The 20,130-nt window shown below is 44.2% G+C and overlaps 1 protein-coding gene across 1 annotated transcript; it reads left to right on the forward strand.

Annotated features, from left to right (window-relative positions):
• Positions 1–20,130, forward strand: THAP2 (THAP domain containing 2). The gene is made up of 3 exons (XM_038756640.1): positions 1–100; positions 8,734–8,929; positions 18,418–20,130. The coding sequence occupies exons 1-3, from the start codon at positions 30–32 to the stop codon at positions 18,805–18,807; spliced, it is 657 nt and encodes a 218-aa protein (XP_038612568.1). The 5' UTR covers positions 1–29; the 3' UTR covers positions 18,808–20,130.

Consider the following 20,130-nt stretch of genomic DNA (forward strand, 5'->3'; position numbering starts at 1 on the left):
TCCTCCTCCTCGGTCCCCGGGCCCGGGCGATGCCCACCAACTGCGCCGCGCCGGGCTGCGCCGCCACCTACGACAAACACATAAACATCAGCTTCCACAGGTAATAAATCACCCGCCCCACTCACGGGCCTCCTTACTATTATCATCATCATCATCGTCGGGGGGTCATCTTTACCGTCATCATTCACCGTCCTCATCTTCATTACTGTCATCATCATCGTTATCGCGGGGGGGGGGGTCATCATTACCATCATCCTCGTTATTATTATCATCCTGGGGGGCGGGGTACATCATCATCATTCTCATTGTTATTATTACTATCATCATCGGGGCGTGGGTTCATCATTACCATCATCCTTATTATTATTGTCATCATCATCATCCTCATTGTTATTATTATCATGGGGGGGGTTCATCATTACCATCATCCTCATCCTCATTATTATTATTATCATCATCGGGGGGGGGGCTTCACATTACCATCATCCTCGTTACTATTACCATCCTGGGGGGGGTTCATCATCATCATTCTCTTTGTTATTATTATTATCATCATCGTGGGGGTGGTTCATCATTACCATCATCCTTATTATTATTGTCATCTCCGTCATCATCCTCATTGTTATTATTATCATGGGGGGTTCATCAGTACCATCATCCTCATTATTATTATTATCGTCATCGGGGGGGGCTTCACATTAACATCATCCTCGTTACTATTACCATCCTGGGGGGGGTTCATCATCATCATTCTCTTTGTTATTATTATTATCATCATTGTGGGGGTGGCTCATCATTACCATCATCCTTATTATTATTGTCATCTCCATCATCATCCTCATTGTTATTATTATCATGGGGGGTTCATCAGTACCATCATCCTCATTATTATTATTATCGTCATCGGGGGGGCTTCACATTAACATCATCCTCGTTATTATTATCATCCTGGGGGGGGTTCATCATCAGCATTCTCTTTGTTATTATTATTATCATAATCGTGGGGGTGGTTCATCATTACCATCATCCTCATTATTATTGTCATCTCCATCATCATCCTCATTGTTATTATTATCATGGGGGGTTCATCAGTACCATCATCCTCATCCTCATTATTATTATTATCGTCATCGGGGAGGGGCTTCATCATTACCATCATCCTCGTTATTATTATCATCCGGGGGTGGGGGGGGTTGATCATCATCATTCTCTTTGTTATTATTATTATCATCATCGGGGGGGTTCATCATTACCATCATCCTTATTATTATTATCATCTCCATCGTCATCCTCATTGTTATTATTATCATGGGGGGGGTTCATCAGTACCATCACCCTCATTATTATTATTATCGTCATCGGGGGGGGGCTTCATCATTCCATCATCCTCGTTATTATTATCATCCTGGGGGGCGGGGTACATCATCATCATTCTCATTGTTATTATTATTATCATCATCGGGGGGGGTGTTCGTAATTACCATCATCCTTATTATTATCGTCTCCATCATCATCCTCATTGTTATTATTATCATGGGGGAGTTCATTATTACCATCATCATCATCCTCATTATTATTATTATCATCATCCGGGGGGGGGGGCTTCATCATTACCATCATCCTCATTATTATTATCGTCCTGGGGGGGTTTCATTACCATCATCGTCATTGTTGTTATTATCATGGGGGAGTTCATCAGTACCGTCGTAATCATCGGGGGGGGGGGGGTTCATCATTGCCATCATCCTCATTATTACTGTCATCCTGGGGGGGGTTCATTACCATCATCATCATCCTCATTGTTGTTATTATTATCATGGGGGAGTTCATCATTACCATCATCATCATCGGGGGGGATTCATCATTACCATCATCCTCATTATTATTATCATCCGGGGGGGTTCATTATCATTGTCATCATCCTCATTATTATTATCATGGAGGGGGGTCTTTATTACCATCGTCATCATCCTCATTATTATTATCATCAGTGCGGTGGGGGGGTTCATCATTACCATCACCACCATCCTCATTATTATTATCATCATCGCGGGGGGGGGGGGGGGTGTTCATCATTACTATCATCATCCCCATTATTATTATCATCATCATCATTGGGGGAGGTTTCATCATTACCATCATCATCATCCTCATTATTATTATTATCATGGGGGGGGTCATCATTACCATCATCATCGTCATCATTATTATTATTATTATGGGGGGGTCATCATTACTATCATCATCATCATCCTCATTATTATTGTTACCATCGGGAGGGAGGGGGGTCATCATTACCATCATCCTCATCGTTATTATTATTATAATCATGGGGGGGTTCATCATTACCATCATCATTCACCATCCACATCTTCATCCTCATTATTATTATCATCATCATCCTCATTATTATTATCATCTCTGGGGGGAGGGGTGTTCATCATTACCATCAGCATCATTCTAATCCTCCTTATCATCATCGGGGGGGGGTCATCGTTATCATCATCCTCATCCTCATTGTTATTATCATCGGGGGAGTTCATTATTACCATCATCATCCTTATTATTATCATTATCGGGGGGAGGGTGTTCATCATTACCATCACCTTCATCATTGTTATTACTATCATCATGGTGGGGGGGTTCATTATTACCCTCATCATTCACCACCTCATCTTCATCCTCATTGTCATCATCATCATGGGGGTGGGGGGGTTCATCATTACCATCATCCTCATTATTGTTATTATCATCATGGAGTGGGGTTCATCCTTACCACCATCATCATCCTCATTATTATTATCATCTCCTGGGGTGTGGGGCAGTGTTCATCATTACCATCATCATCCTCATTATTATTATTATCATCATCATCACTATTATTATCATCATCGGGGGGGTTCATCATTATCATCCTCATTATTATTATTATCATCATTCGGGTGGGGAGGAGTCATCATTGCTATCATTATCCTCATCATCCCCCAGGATGCCCCCAAATTCATTCATTCACTCAATCGTACTTAATAATAATGGTAACGATGGCATGTGTTAAGCACTTACTCTTCATTCATTCATTCAGTCGTATTTAATATTGAGGACGATGGTATTTGCTAAGCGTTTACTCTTCATTCATTCATTCAGTCGTATTTAACAATAGTGATAAAGGTAGTACTTAACTGCCTACTATTCATTCATTCATTCAATCGTTTTTAATAATAATGATACGATGGTATTTAAGCACTTCCTATTCATTCAATAGTTTTTAATAATGAGGATAACGATGGTATTTGTTATGCACTTACTATTCATTCAATCGTATTTAATAGCACTGATAATGATGGTATTTGTCAAGTGCTTACTATTCATTCATTCAGTCATATTTAACAACAGAGACAACGATGGTATTTGTTAAAGCGCTTACTAGAGAAGCAGTGTGGCTCAATGGAAAGAGCCCGGGCTTGGGAGTCAGAGGTCATGGGTTCTAATCTTGACTTTGCCACTATCCAGCTGTGTGACTTCGGGCAAGTCACTTAACTTCTCTGGGCCTCAGTGACCTCATCTGTAAAATGGAGATTAAGACTGTGAGCCCCCCGTGGGACAGCCTGATCACCTTGTAACCTCCCCAGCACTTAGAACAGTGCTTTGCACATAGTAAGTGCTTAATAAATGCCATTATTATTATTCGATCATATTTAATAGTAATAATAACGATGGTATTTTTAAGCGCTTACTATTCATTCATTCATTCAATCATATTTAATAGTAATGATAACGATGGTATTTAAGCGCATACTATTCATTCATTCAATCGTATTTTATAATAACAATATTTGTTAAGCGCTTACTATTTTTTTTTATTATTATGGTATTTGTTAAGTGTTTACTATGTGCCAAGCACTGTTCTAAGTGCTGGAGTAGATACACGGTAATCAGGGTGTCCCACATGAGGCTTGCAGTCTTAATCCCCATTTTACAGATGAGGTGACTGAGGCCCAGAGAAGTGGTTTGCCCAGGGTCATACAACGGAAAAGTAAGCACTTAGTACAGTGCTCTGCACACAGTAAGCGCTCAATAAATACGAATCAATGGTAGAGCTGGGACTAGAACCCACATCCTCTGACTCCTAAGCCAGCCGTGATCTATTGAGCACTTACTGGATGCGAAACACTGTATTCATTTATTTGTTCCATTGTATTTGTTGAGCACTTAACTGGGTGCAGAGTACTGTACTAAGCGCTTGGAAAGTACAATTCAGCAACAGAGACAATCCCTGCTCACAGTGGGCTCACAGTCTAGAAATGGGGGGAGACAAGTAAACAGGCATCAGTAGCATCAATATAAATGAATAGAATTTGAGGTATATATTTACCTCAGAACAAGTGAAACAGGCATTAATATAAAAAAGTAGAATTATAGATACGTACATATATAAACAAGTGCTGTGAGGCAGGGAGGGGGGTAGAACAAAGGGAGCGAATCGGAGCGAATTGGAGGGAGGGAGCAGAGGAAAAGGGGAGCATAGTCTAGGACTTAATCTGTACTGAGCGCTTGGATTCATTCATACATTTATTCAGTTGTATTTATTGAGCGCTTACTGTGTGCAGAGCGCTGTCCTAAGCGCTCGGGAAGTACAAGGCGGCAACATATAGAGACGGTCCCTACCCAACAACGAGCTCAGAGTCTAGAAAAATAATAATGATGGCATTTGTTAAGCGCTTACTATGTGCAGAGCACTGTTCTAAGCTCTGGGGAAGATACAAGGTGATCAGGTTGTTCCACGTGGGCTCAGTCTTCATCCCCATTTTACAGATGAGGGAACTGAGGCCCAGGAATGCCCTCCCTCTGCCCATCCGCCAAGCTAGCTCTCTTCCTCCCTTCAAGGCCCTACTGAGAGCTCACCTCCTCCAGGAGGCCTTCCCAGACTGAGCCCCTTCCTTCCTCTCCCCTTCGTCCCCCTCTCCATCCCCCCATCTTACCTCCTTCCCTTCCCCACAGCACCTGTATATATGTATATATGTTTGTACATATTTATTACTCTATTTTATTTGTACATATCTATTCTATTTATTTTATTTTGTTAGTATGTTTGATTTTGTTCTCTGTCTCCCCCTTTTAGACTGTGAGCCCATTGTTGGGTAGGGACTGTCTCTATATGTTGCCAACTTGTACTTCCCAAGCGCTTAGTACAGTGCTCTGCACACAGTAAGCGCTCAATAAATACGATTGATTGATTGATTGATTGAAGTGACTTGCCCAAAGTCACACAGCTGACAAGCGGCGGAGCCGGGATTTGAACCCATGACCTCCGACTCCCAAGCCCGGGCTCTTTCCACTGAGCCACGCTGCTTCTTGGCTAGACCCCAGGTCCTGAGTGTTTGCTCTTTACAAAGCGTGGCTCGGTGGAAAGAGCACGGGCTAAGGAGTCGGAAGTTGTGGGTTCTAATCCCGGCTCTGCCGCTTGTCAGCTGGGTGACTTTGGGCGAGTCACTTCACTTCTCTGGCCCTCAGTTCCCTCATCTGTAAAATGGGGTTGAAGACTGTGAGCCTCCCGTGGGACAATCTGATTGCCTTGTATCTACCCACCTGTCTACATGTTTTGTTTTGTTGTCTGTCTCCCCCTTCTAGACTGTGAGCCCGTTGTTGGGTAGGGACCGTCTCTATATGTCGCCGACTTGCACTTCCCAAGCGCTTAGTACACTGCCCTGCACACAGTAAGCGCTCAATAAATACGATTGAATGAATGAATGAATACTTAGCACATAGTAAGCGCTTAGCAAATACCATCCTCATCACCATACTAAGTGCTTGGGTCAGCAGACATGATCGCAGCCTTGAAGGAGATTACATTCTAGCAGGAGAGAGAGATGTGAAAATAAATTACAAGTACAGAGAACAAAGTTCAAAGATATTTACATAAATGTTACCAGGAAATATAAATGTTTCCAGAAGTCCTGGAGGGGCAATTAGGGAGAGAAGGAGGGTTGGGAAATGAAGGAGGAATCAGGGAAGTAGATGGGCTTGGAATACCAATGGCTTGGGATGCTTGGGACCTTCATTGATTCATTCAATCGTAGATATCGAGCGCTTACTGTGTGCAGAGCACTGTACTAAGTGCTAGGGAGGGTGCAGTGTAACAGTAAACAGACACATTCCCTGCCCACAAAGAGTTTACAGTCCAGAGGGGGAGGTGGACATTAATATTCGTTCATTCATCCGTATTTATTGAGTACTCACTGTGTGCAGAGCACTGTGCTGAGCGCTTGGGAAGTACAAGTTGGCACCATATAGAGACGGTCCCTACCCAACAATGGGCTCACGGTCTAGAATATAAATGAATTACAGCTATTGTACATAATTCTGCATAGTTCTAATCCCAGCTCCTGCCACGTGTCTGCTGTGAGACCTTGGACAAGTCATTTAACTTCTCTGTGCCTCAGTGACCTCATATGTAAAATGGGGATTCATTCATTCATTCAGTTGTATTTATTGAGCGCTTACTGTGTGCAGAGCACTGTACTAAGCGATTAAGACTGTGAGCCCCCCGTGGGACAACCTGATTACCTCTATCTACTCTAGAGCTTAGAATAGTGCTTGGCACATAGTAAGTGCTTAACAAATGCCATCATCATCATTATCGTTACTTCATCTATAGATTGGGGATTAAGTCTGTGAGCCCCGTGTGGGACAGGGATTGGTTCCAACCCAATGGCTTGTCTCCACCCCAGTGCTTAGTACAGTGCTTGGCACCTAGTAAGCACTTAAAAATGTTATCATTATTATTAAGATGAGCAGAGTGGTTATCAGGCTCGCCGGGCTGCAGGCACCTGATCGCAATTCCCAGCCTTTCAAAAATTCCATAAAAACACGCACAAATTAGTCGTGTCCAGAAGACCCGATTAACATTTCGGTGTCAGTAAATTCAGGCAGCGGCCACATCGAAGGACTGCAGGAGGGCAGGAGGAATTGTGGTGTGTGTTTGTTGGGGGGGTAAGAGGGTGCTGTCATTGAAACGGTCCCCGCCACCTCATTTAAAGCCGTGGGTGTCCGGATTTGGCACTTGTTTTGAGCCCAGTCAGCTGCTTCCATGTGAACAGCCACCACCCCTGAACGCTTCCCCCCGACACACACATACACACTCCTCATCTGTCACCAGGAAAAGTCGGAACGTCAACAATAACTTCCATTCCAAGTGTGTGTAAAAAGCGTTCTTCTCAGCAGTTGCCAACCCTGGGGCTTGCTGGGTGACGTGATTTGCATCCGTGACCTTTGGGGGAGCGTCACGGGCCCCTCTGACTTCAATCTGGGACTAGAAATAGTCCGTTTCATCACCAGTTTTTGTTCAATCAGTCATTTATTGAGCGCTTGTACTGTGCAGAGCACGCTAGAGAAGCAGCGTGGCTCAGTGGAAAGAGCCCGGGCTTTGGAGTCAGAGGTCATAGGTTCAAATTCCGGCTTAATAATAATGGTATTTGTTAAGCGCTTACTATGTGCAAAGCACTGTTGTAAGCGCTGGGGGGGTTAGAAGGTGATCACTTAGCTGTGTGACTTTGGGCAAGTCACTTCACTTCTCTGGGCCTCAGTTCCCTCATCTGTAAAAGGGGGATGGAGACTGTGAGCCCCCCGTGGGACAACCTGATCACCTTGTAACCTCCCCAGCGCTTAGAGCAGTGCTTTGCACACAGTAAGCGCTTAATAAATGCTATCATTATTATTATTATTATTACTAAGCGCTTGGGAAAGTACAATACAACAATGTGACACTCCCTAGTAAGCACTGCACACAGTAAGCGCTCAATAAATATGATTGATTGATTGATTCCCTGCCCACGATGAGCTTGTAGCCTCGAGGGGGGGGTGCCAGACATCAGTACAGATGAATAAAAGTACAGATATGTGCATAAGTGCTGTATGTGAGTGTTGTGGGGCTGGGAGGGGGGAAGAGCAAAGAGAGGAAGTCAGGGCAGAAGGGAGAAGAAGGGAAGGAGTGGGAGTGGGAGATGGGACGCAGAAGGGAGTGGGAGATGAGGAAAAGTGGGGCTTAGTCTGGGAAGGCCTCTTGGAGGAGACGGGCCTTCAATAAGGCTTTGAAGTGGGGGAGAGTTATCGTCTGTTGGATATGAGTAGGGAGGGCATTCCAGGCCAAAGGCGAAATATGGGCTAGGGATCGGCGGTGAGACAGGCGAGATCAAAGCACGTTCATTCATTTCATCGTTTTTCTCGAGCGCCTACCTTACTAAGTGCTTGGGAGAGTACACATTCTTGCTCACCAGGAACTCACAGTCTAGAAGGGGAGACAGACATTAATATAAACTAAAATAGATAAGTCAGTTACAGATATATCCAGATATATCCATATATGCTGTGGGGATGGGAGGGAGGATGAATGAAGGAGCAAGAAAGAGCGGAGCAGAAGGGAGTGGGAGGAGGGCTTAGTCAGGGAAGGCTTCTTGGAGGAGATGCACCTTCAATAAGGTTTTGAAGTCGGGGAGAGCGATTATCTGTATGATATGAGGAAGGAGGGCGTTCCAAGCCAGAGCTAGGATGTGGGCAAAGGTGGGAGGCGAGAGAGATGACATCAAAGTACAGCGAGAAGGTTAGCAATGCAGATCGCGCTCTTCAGGTTCTTTGATTCTTATTTTGGCGATTACTTTGGGGATCTCTCAAAGTTAGAGGGAAACCTATCTAGTCACCTGTTATATTGGCTTGAGATCCGTGTGATTTGTTCTCTAGATTCCCCTTAGATCCCAAAAGAAGAAAAGAATGGGTTCGTCTAGTTAGGCGCAAGAATTTTGTGCCGGGGAAACATGCTTTTCTTTGCTCCAAACATTTTGAAGCCTCCTGCTTTGACCTGACTGGACAAACAAGGCGACTGAAAATGGATGCAGTTCCCACAATTTTTGATTTCTGCACTCATCTAAAGCCTGTGGTAAGTAATAGACTTCTCCGTCAAACTTTGCCGTCTGTAAAGAATCAGTGGGGGCTAGTGGAATAATAATAATAATGATGATGATGGCATTTATTAAGCGTTTACTATGTGCAAAGCACTGTTCTAAGTGCCGGGGAGGTTACAAGGTGATCAGGTTGTCCCACGCGGGGCTCACAGTCTTCATCCCCATTTTACAGATGAGGGAACTGAGGCACAGAGAAGTGAAGTGACTTGCCCAAAGTCACACAGCTGACAATTGGCGGAGCCGGGATTTGAACCCATGACCTCTGACTCTTTCCACTGAGCCACAGACTGGGAGGCCAAGGAGCTGTGTTCTAATCCCAGTTCTGCCCCTCGCCCGCTGGGTGACCCTGGGCAAGTCACTTTACTTCTCTGGCCTCAGCGGGCAAATGTGGAGTGAATCCCCATTCTCCCTCCCTCTTAGGCTTGGGACAGGGGCTGTGTTTCTGTCAGATCTGATAATAATAATAATAATAATAATGGCATTTATTAAGCGCTTACTATGTGCAAAGCACTGTTCTAAGCGCTGGGAAGGTTACAAGGTGATCAGGTTGTCCCACGGGGGGCTCACAGCCTTAATCCCCATTTTACAGATGAGGTAACTGAGGCCCAGAGAAGTTAAGCGACTTGCCCAAAGTCACACAGCTGGCAGTTGGCGGAGCCGGGATTTGAACCCATGACCTCTGACTCCGAAGCCCGTGTTCTTTTCCACTGAGCCACGCTGCTTATCTGATTATCCTATATCTTCTCCAAGTGCTCAACGCAGTGTTGGGTACACGGTGCGCGCTTCACAAACACCACAATCATTACTATTTACCAATGCGTAAGGTATGTAATCGACCGGAATACACGTAGGATCAGACGTGACTACCTCTGTCGGTGAAGGTAGAAGAAAATTCAGTAGATTTTCAGAACATGCAGTCGGGGTAGCAAAAGCCAATCAGTCAATCAATCAATCGTATTTATTGAGCGCTTACTATGTGCAGAGCACTGTACTAAGCGCTTGGGAAGTACAAATTGGCATCACATAGAGACAGTCCCTACCCAACAGTGGGCTCACAGTCTAAAAGGGGGAGACAGAGAACAGAACCAAACATACCAACAAAATAAAATAAGTAGGATAGAAATGTACAAGTAAAATAAATAAATAAATAGAGTAATAAATATGTACAACCATATATACATATATACAGGTGCTGTGGGGAAGGGAAGGAGGTAAGAGGTTAAGGGGAGGTGAGAGACAACCAACGAACAGCCTACAGAGTCTTTCAGCACAAAATCAACACCCTTAAAGAGCAGCACTTAGTACAGCGATTGGCACATATAAGCACTTAACAGATACTGTGTTTAAAAAAAAAAAATTATCTCACCCACCTAACCCTGGCCCGGTCTCATAGCCACGATTATACTCCAGGATCTTATTTTTAGTCCCGTGAGCCTGAATTGATCTGTAGCCTTTCTGAATTTAGCAATACGAATGTACCTAAAGAAATGTGAAAAAAATTTAGCCCCGTCACTGTTAGAAGTGACTCAAAAGGATACTTCAATACCGCTGAGCCTTATATTCTAAACTTCAATAGGAGAAGTGAACATTAGCCGAAAGGAAGCATGTCAAGCGCTTAGTACAGTGCTCCGCACAAAGTAAGCGCTCCATAAATACGATTGAATGAATGTAACAGCTGAACCCGGCTGGTAACTGCCCTCTACCATGATGTGTGTTTTTCACTGTGGCGTAACGGACTATAGTCAGTTCCGTAAGGGGTGAGTTGTGTTCCTGTCGAAGAGTGTGTAACAGGAAGCTCAGTGTGTGGTATTCCTACACACACTGGCGGAAATTCACAATAGGGTTCCAGCCCAAATGCACAATGAAAACCCACATTATTGCGGAACTGACCATATTCCATTTTCAGGCCCTCTCCTAAGGTATCTAGTGCCAGGATGTTTTGTCAGGTATAAGTATTGTGGATATTTTTAGGGTATCTTTCCATTTCCGAGATCTTCTTTTCCCACTGTGTTTCTGTGAGGATTGGCATCCTTGCTGTTTTCAAAACGGCGAGCGGAGGAACCTTTATTGGTGAACGCAGACCCTGACACAATTTTGTCCGTTAATCGCGAGGCGAAAAACAAGCTATGAGAGAGAAAGAGACACATCATCATCATCATCATCAATCGTATTTATTGAGCGTTTACTATGTGCAGAGCACTGTACTAAGCGCTTGGGAAGTACAAAAGAGAGCGGAAAGCTACAGCTGTAGCTGGAGAACTCAACAAGTCGCAGACGGCGGGACCCAACTGTCAGCTGTGTGACTTTGGCCAAGTCACTTAACTGCTCTGCGCCTCAGTTCCCTCATCTGTAAAATGGGGATTAAAACTGTGAGCCCCCAGTGGGACGACCTGATCACCTTGTAACCTCCCCAGCGCTTAGAACAGTGCTTTGCACATAGTAAGTGCTTAATAAATGCTATTATTATTATTATTATTATTATTTGGGTAATTCATTGTTCACTGTCAGATTAGTTGATTCTGTTTTGGTGTTGGGTGGATGGAGGGACAGGGAGGAGAGAATTGAAATTTCAAGAATTGGCTGTGATATAGTATATCAGTTTGTGGGGAAATAGTTTTATAACCAGCTCACAGTTTATCCATCCATCAATTAAAAGTATTGAGCATATACTGTGGGCAGACCACTCTACTAAGCACTTGGGAGAGTACAGAGTTGGTAGACACATTTCCTGCCCACAACAAGCTTACAGTCTAGAGGGGGAGACAGACATTAATATAAATAACTGTATATATTACAGATATTCATTCATTCAATCATTTGTGTTTATTGAGCGCTTACTGTGCGCCAAGCAGTGTGTCTCAGTGGAAAGAGCCCGGGCTTGGGAGCCAGAGGTCATGGGTTCTAATCCCGGCTCCGCCACTTGTCAGCTGTGTGACTTTGGACAAGTCACTTAACTTCTCTGGGCCTCATTTACCTCATCTGTAAAATGGGGGTTAAGGCTGTGAGCCCCACGTGGGACAACCTGATCACCTTGTATTCTCCCCCAGTGCTTGGCACATAGTAAGCGCTTAACAAATGCCGTCATTATTATTACTAAGTTCTTGGGAGAGTACAGTATAACAGACACATTTCCTGCCCACAACAAGCTTACAGTCTAGAGAGGGAGACAGACATTAATATAAATAACTGTATATATTACAGATATTCATTCAATCATTTGTGTTTATTGAGCGCTTACTGTGCGCCAAGCAGCGTGTCTCAGTGGAAAGAGCCCGGGCTTGGGAGCCAGAGGTCATGGGTTCTAATCCCGGCTCCGCCACTTGTCAGCCGTGTGACTTTGGATAAGTCACTTAACTTCTCTGGGCCTCGTTACCTCATCTGTAAAATGGGGGTTAAGGCTGTGAGCCCCACGTGGGACAACCTGATCACCTTGTATTCTCCCCCAGTGCTTGGCACATAGTAAGCGCTTAACAAATGCCGTCATTATTATTACTAAGTTCTTGGGAGAGTACCGTATAACAGACACATTTCCTGCCCACAACAAGCTTACAGTCTAGAGAGGGAGACAGACATTAATATAAATAACTGTATATATTACAGATATTCATTCAATCATTTGTGTTTATTGAGCGCTTACTGTGCGCCAAGCAGCGTGTCTCAGTGGAAAGAGCCCGGGCTTGGGAGCCAGAGGTCATGGGTTCTAATCCTGGCTCCGCCACTTGTCAGCCGTGTGACTTTGGATAAGTCACTTAACTTCTCTGGGCCTCGTTACCTCATCTGTAAAATGGGGGTTAAGGCTGTGAGCCCCACGTGGGACAACCTGATCACCTTGTATTCTCCCCCAGTGCTTGGCACATAGTAAGCGCTTAACAAATGCCGTCATTATTATTACTAAGTTCTTGGGAGAGTACCGTATAACAGACACATTTCCTGCCCACAACAAGCTTACAGTCTAGAGAGGGAGACAGACATTAATATAAATAACTGTATATATTACAGATATTCATTCAATCATTTGTGTTTATTGAGCGCTTACTGTGCGCCAAGCAGCGTGTCTCAGTGGAAAGAGCCCGGGCTTGGGAGCCAGAGGTCATGGGTTCTAATCCTGGCTCCGCCACTTGTCAGCCGTGTGACTTTGGATAAGTCACTTAACTTCTCTGGGCCTCGTTACCTCATCTGTAAAATGGGGGTTAAGGCTGTGAGCCCCACGTGGGACAACCTGATCACCTTGTATTCTCCCCCAGTGCTTGGCACATAGTAAGCGCTTAACAAATGCCGTCATTATTATTACTAAGTTCTTGGGAGAGTACCGTATAACAGACACATTTCCTGCCCACAACAAGCTTACAGTCTAGAGAGGGAGACAGACATTAATATAAATAACTGTATATATTACAGATATTCATTCAATCATTTGTGTTTATTGAGCGCTTACTGTGCGCCAAGCAGCGTGTCTCAGTGGAAAGAGCCCGGGCTTGGGAGCCAGAGGTCATGGGTTCTAATCCCGGCTCCGCCACTTGTCAGCCGTGTGACTTTGGATAAGTCACTTAACTTCTCTGGGCCTCGTTACCTCATCTGTAAAATGGGGGTTAAGGCTGTGAGCCCCACGTGGGACAACCTGATCACCTTGTATTCTCCCCCAGTGCTTGGCACATAGTAAGCGCTTAACAAATGCCGTCATTATTATTACTAAGTTCTTGGGAGAGTACCGTATAACAGACACATTTCCTGCCCACAACAAGCTTACAGTCTAGAGAGGGAGACAGACATTAATATAAATAACTGTATATATTACAGATATTCATTCAATCATTTGTGTTTATTGAGCGCTTACTGTGCGCCAAGCAGCGTGTCTCAGTGGAAAGAGCCCGGGCTTGGGAGCCAGAGGTCATGGGTTCTAATCCCGGCTCCGCCATTTGTCAGCCGTGTGACTTTGGATAAGTCACTTAACTTCTCTGGGCCTCGTTACCTCATCTGTAAAATGGGGGTTAAGGCTGTGAGCCCCACGTGGGACAACCTGATCACCTTGTATTCTCCCCCAGTGCTTGGCACATAGTAAGCGCTTAACAAATGCCGTCATTATTATTACTAAGTTCTTGGGAGAGTACCGTATAACAGACACATTTCCTGCCCACAACAAGCTTACAGTCTAGAGAGGGAGACAGACATTAATATAAATAACTGTATATATTACAGATATTCATTCAATCATTTGTGTTTATTGAGCGCTTACTGTGCGCCAAGCAGCGTGTCTCAGTGGAAAGAGCCCGGGCTTGGGAGCCAGAGGTCATGGGTTCTAATCCCGGCTCCGCCACTTGTCAGCCGTGTGACTTTGGATAAGTCACTTAACTTCTCTGGGCCTCGTTACCTCATCTGTAAAATGGGGGTTAAGGCTGTGAGCCCCACGTGGGACAACCTGATCACCTTGTATTCTCCCCCAGTGCTTGGCACATAGTAAGCGCTTAACAAATGCCGTCATTATTATTACTAAGTTCTTGGGAGAGTACAGTATAACAGACACATTCCTGCTCACAAGGAGCTCACAGTCTAGAGGGATAGATGACATTAATATAAATAAATAAATTACATATATGTGCTGTGGGGATGCAAGGGAAGATGAATGAAGGAGCAAATAAGAGCGGTGCAGCAGGGAATGGGAGAAGAGGAAAGGAGGGCTTAGTGAGGGAAGGCTTCTTGAAGATGTGCCTTCAATAAGGCTTTGAAATGGGGGAGAGCAATGCTCTGTCTGAGATGAGGAGGGAGGGCATTCCAGGCCGCAGGTAGGATGTGGGAGAGAGATCGGCGACGAGATGGACGAGATGGAGGTGCAGTGAAAAGGCTAGCATTAGAAGAACAAAGTGGGCAGGCTGGGTTATAGTAGGAGAGTAGCGAGGTGAGTTCGGTGATTACGTGCTTTAAAGCCAACGGGGAGGAGTTTTTGTTTGGTGTGGAGGTGGATGGGCAGCCACTGGAGTTTCTTGAGGAGTGGAGAAACATGGTCTGAACATTTTGAAGGAAAATGATCTTGGCAGCGGAATGGAGTATGGACCAGAGTGGGGAGAGACAGGAGGGTGGGAGGTCAGCAAGGAGGCTGATACAATAATCAAGGAGGGATAGGATAAGTGCCTCCATTAATGTGGTAGCAATTTGGACGGAGAGGAAGGGGCCGGTTTTGGTGATGTTGTGAAGGTAGAACTGACAGGATTTAGTGGTGGCTTGAATACGTGGGTGGCACCAGAGAGAGGAGTCAAGGATAATGCCAGTGTTACAGGCTTGCGAGACAGGAAGGACGGTTGTGTCGTCAACAGTGATGGGAAAGCGAGTGGGAGGACAGGGTTTGGGTGGGAAGATGAGTTCAGTTTTAGCCATAGTAAATTTTGAGGCGATGGGAGGACATCCAAGTAGAGACGTCTGGATGGCAGGAGGAATTGCGGGATTGCAGAGAGGGAGAGAGATCAGGGCTGGAGGTGTAGATTTGGTCGTCGTCAACGTAGAAATGGTAGTTGAAGCTGTGTGAGTGATTGAGTTTTCCAAGGGAGTGAGTGCAGATGGAGAAAAGAAGGGGGCCCAGAACTGGACCTCGAGGGACCCCCACAGATAGGGGTGGGAGGCAGATGAGGAGCCTGAGAATGAGCGGCCTTAGAGATAGGAGGAGAACCCGGAGAGGACGGTGAAGCCGAGGTTGGTTAATGCTTCCAGGAGAAGGGGTTGGTCCACTGTATCAGAGGTCGAGGGAGATTAGGGTGGAATAGAGGCCGTTGGATTTGGCAAGAAGGAGATCATTGGCGACCTCTGAGAGGGTGGTTTCTGTGGAGTGAAGGGGACGGAAGCCAGATGGGAGGAGATCCAGGAGAGAATTGGAGGAGAGGAATTTGAGACAGAGGGTGCAGACAACTCGCTCAAGGATTCTGGAGAGGAATGGTAGGAGGGAGATGGGGTGGTAACCGGATAGAGCCGGGGCGGGGGTCAAGGGAGGGTTTTTTTAGGATGGAGAGATATGGGCGTGTTTAAAAGCTGTGGGATAGAAGTCACTGGAGAGTGAACAGTTGAAGTTGGCAGGCAGTTGGGGAGAGAAGAAGGGAGGGGGCAAGAGTTTTGATGAGGTGTGAAGGAATGGGATTGGAGGCACAGTTGGAGTGGAGGGATTTTGAGAGAAGGCAGGAGATTTTCTCTGAAAGTAGTACTGGGAAAGATGGGAGAGTAGAAGAAGGGGCAGGAGACGGGAGGGACTGAAGGTGGGCAGGGGAGATTTTCAGGAGATCACGCCTGATCGGGTCAATTTTGTTGTTGAGATAAGTGGCCAGGTCACTGGGGGTGAGGGATGGGGGAGACGGGGGCACAGGGAACCTGAGGAGGGAGTTAAATGTCTGGAACAACTGGTGAGGGTGATGTGTGTACTGTGTGCAGAGCACTGTATCGACTAATTGGGAAAGTACAAATCCAACAATTAAAGACACATTCCAGCCCACAGTGAACTTACAGCCTAGAGGGGGAGACCGATGGACAGACTGTCTGGCACACAGACATCAATACAAATAAGTAAATGAAAGATAAGGACGTAAGCGCTGTGGGGCTGGGAGTGGGGAAGAACCAAGGGGCAACGAAGAAGACCGTAAGCTCTGAAATACCAATCCACTGGATTCCTGGAGCAAAATACTTCTTATAATAGGAAGAAACAGCATGCTTCACCTTTAGATAATAAGAATCATAATAATAATGGCACTTATTAAGCACTTACTATGTGCAAAGCACTGTTCTAAGCGCTGGGGGATACAAGGTGATCAGGTTGTCCCACGGGGGGCTCACAGTCTTCATCCCATTTTACAGATAAGGTAACTGAGGCCCAGAGAAGTTAAGTGACTTGCCCAAAGTCACACGGCTGACAAGTGGCGGAGCTGGGATTTGAATCCATGACTTCTGACTCCAAAGCCTGGGCTCTTTCCACTGAGCCATGCTGCTTCTTTAGATAACCGTTTAAACTTGCCTTTCGTATAATTTCACGTGGCTCATGAATGTAAATGACATATAATTGTAAAAATACCTAGACTGTATCTTTCATTCATTCAGTCGTATTTATTGAGCGCTTACTGTGTGCAGAACACTGTACTAAGCGCTTATCTTCCTGGGAGTGGGCACCATGTGTGACAGGGACAGAGCCAGACCCACTGATCTTCTATCTACCCCAGTGTGGAGCGCAGCGTTTGGCACATAATACCAGTGTAATTATTTTTAAGTAAATAGTAAATGCAAATATTATTATTATTATTAGAGAAGCCGCAAGGCTTAGTGGATAGAGCACGAGCTTGGGAGTCACAAAGTCATGGGTTCTAATTCTGGCTCTGCCACTTGCCTGCTGGGTGACCTTGGGTAAGTCACTTAACTCTCTGTGCTTCGGTTACCTCATCTGTAAAATGGGTATTAAGAGTGTGACCCCTATGTGGGACAGGGACTGTGCCCAACCTCAGTACAGTGCTCTGCACACAGTAAGCGCTCAATAAATACGATTGAATTATATTGTATCTATCACTTAGAGCAGTGCCTGGCACATAGTAAGCGCTTAACAAATACCGTCATTATTTATTGTTATTCTTAAGTTACATTAACCTGAAGTTTCGAACTAAAAGAAAAATACTTAGAGCAGTGCCTGGCACATAGTAAGCGCTTAACAAATACTGTCATTATTTATTGTTATTCTTAAGTTACATTTACCTGTAGTTTCGAACTAAAAGAAAAATACTATCTAATGTGTTACCTACAGTGTTGCCATTTTGTAGTTGAATGTTTAGTTCCGAGTTCTATTTTTATTTAAAATTGGATGGTAATTATGTCGTTTTTCATTCATTCATTCAATCGTATTTATTGAGCGCTTACTGTGTGCAGAGCACTGTACTAAGCGCTTGGGAAGTACAAGTTGGCAACCTATAGACACGGTCCCTACCCAACAACGGGCTCACAGTCTAGAAGAATAATGTTGGCATTTGTTAAGCGCTTACTATGTGCCAAACACTGTTCTAAGCGCTGGGGGGATACAAGGTAATCAAGGTTGTCCCACGTGGGGCTCACAGTCTTAATCCCCATTTTCCAGATGAGGGAACGGAGGCCCAGAGAAGTGAAGTGACTTGCCCAAAGTCACACAGCCGACAAGTGGCAGAGCCGGGATTAGAACCCATGACCTCTGACCCCCAAGCCTGGGCTCTTTCCAAAAGGAAAAACCAAAAGAGTATGTGGGGAGAATGATTAGCCAGAAGTCCTTGTTGGAAAGTTGAAAACTGAGGTTTACCAGGTTTTTCTCTAACCCTTCAAATGTATATGCCCCTGACATGCACCTTCCTGGCAAAAGTTTATTTCTAGAAGGTCAGTAATTTAGTTACATTATTCTGAATCTGATCACAATATATTTATGATCCGTAATTCCGCTCATTTTTGTTTTCGCGTTTGACCTTCTCCCTCTACTTTTTAATAGACCCCCAAATCCAGAAATCTTCTCACGAGAAACACTTGCTCCCCTGACGGACCACCTAATTTGAAAGCAAATATTAGCAGTCAGCAAGTATTACTTGAACACAGCTATGCCTTCCGAAGTCCCATGGAAGCAAAGAAGAAGATAATTAAACTGGAAAAGGAAATAGCAAGCCTGAGAAAACGGATGAAGAATTGTTTGCAGAAGGAACGCAGAGCAACGAGGAGGTGGATTAAAACTACTTGCCTTGTGAAAAGCTTGGAAGCAAATAATATATTGCCTAGGGGCACATCAGAACACATTTTGCCAAGTGCCTTAAGCAGACTTCCTATGGAAGATTTTAAAATTATTGAACAGGATCAACAAGATCATCAGACAGTTCCAGCTCTCTAAATCTGCAATAAATCTACAAACTCAATTTACGGGATTAACTCAGCCTGAATGTTAGGCCCAGGCTGGAGAAATTGGGCAATTTTGAGATGAGTACATTTTCTGGGAAATTTTACTTCAACTGGCATTACACGCTCAATATTGCTTAGGTGAGCTCTATCACAATATTCGGTAAAGTTAAATACATTTTTGTGAGTCTTTCACAAGTGCCTTGAGTGGGGCTTACCTACATTTTCAACAGTTTTGCATTGCAAAGGCGTTTACAGGTCACATTCTTTTTTAATGAAAAACTATTTTTGAAGAAAGAATCGCTGTATCGGGTAATATATTTGGAAAATTTTTCAGGTGCTTAATATATATTAGAATAGAAATTTGAATGCGGGGCATTAAGAAGGGGATGTCCTGTTCTGTATCCGATGCCCAACTTGATGCCGAAGGTGGACTTGCTGAAATAAATGTGATTTTATAAAAGCCAACTTTGTGCTGTCTGGCCTAGTGGCTTTGGAAGATTGTTAGCCCGAATCCATGAGTTCAAAATACGACACTGACAGACATGTGAGAAGTTACTTAACCTATCTTTTGATTGGACATGTTTATTTGGTTATATAAGGGGGTAAACAGTAACGCACCTCATAGGAATATTAGATTTCTGAATGACGAATATATTATATAAATGATGAATGTAAAATATTCTGGAATGACACATTGCTGAAGCTCACGTGAGACGCGATTATTCATTCATTCAATCGTATTTATTGAGCGCTTACTGTGTGCAGAGCACTGTACTAAGCGCTTGGGACGTACAAGTTGGCAACATAGATTATCCAATCTACTTGAAGTCCCTAGTATAAAATGATGTGAAAATCAGAATATGTAACAGAAGAAATGACTTAAATTCATTCAGCTGTCATGTTGTATTCTCCCGAGCCCTTAGTACAGCGCTCTGCACGTAGTAAGCGCTCAATAAATACCATTGATTGATGGATTCATTCATTCAGCTCAATGGGAGGAAGAGTAATTTGCATCTTGTGACAGCATTAAGGTTCAGCACCAAAAAATGAATAAATCAACATAATTTGGTTGTGGAAAGTGACCCATTTTTCTTTTTTTTGTCATAGAGCTTTTCACCAGAGCTTGAATAATTTAAAACTTTAAAAATTTGAACTGTGACTCTAATATTTATTTGGAGAATCTATTCACATCTAGCACTTACAAAAAATTGTTGCACAGATGGATAATTGAAATTGTTTCTTCCAATACAGTGGCGTTTCATGTATCGATCAGTGGTATTTCTCAGTCTGTGGTATTTTTGGAGTGCAGGCGAGT

The sequence above is a fragment of the Tachyglossus aculeatus genome, chromosome 14 (assembly GCF_015852505.1).
Source record: "Tachyglossus aculeatus isolate mTacAcu1 chromosome 14, mTacAcu1.pri, whole genome shotgun sequence".
Taxonomy (NCBI): Eukaryota; Metazoa; Chordata; class Mammalia; order Monotremata; family Tachyglossidae; genus Tachyglossus; species Tachyglossus aculeatus.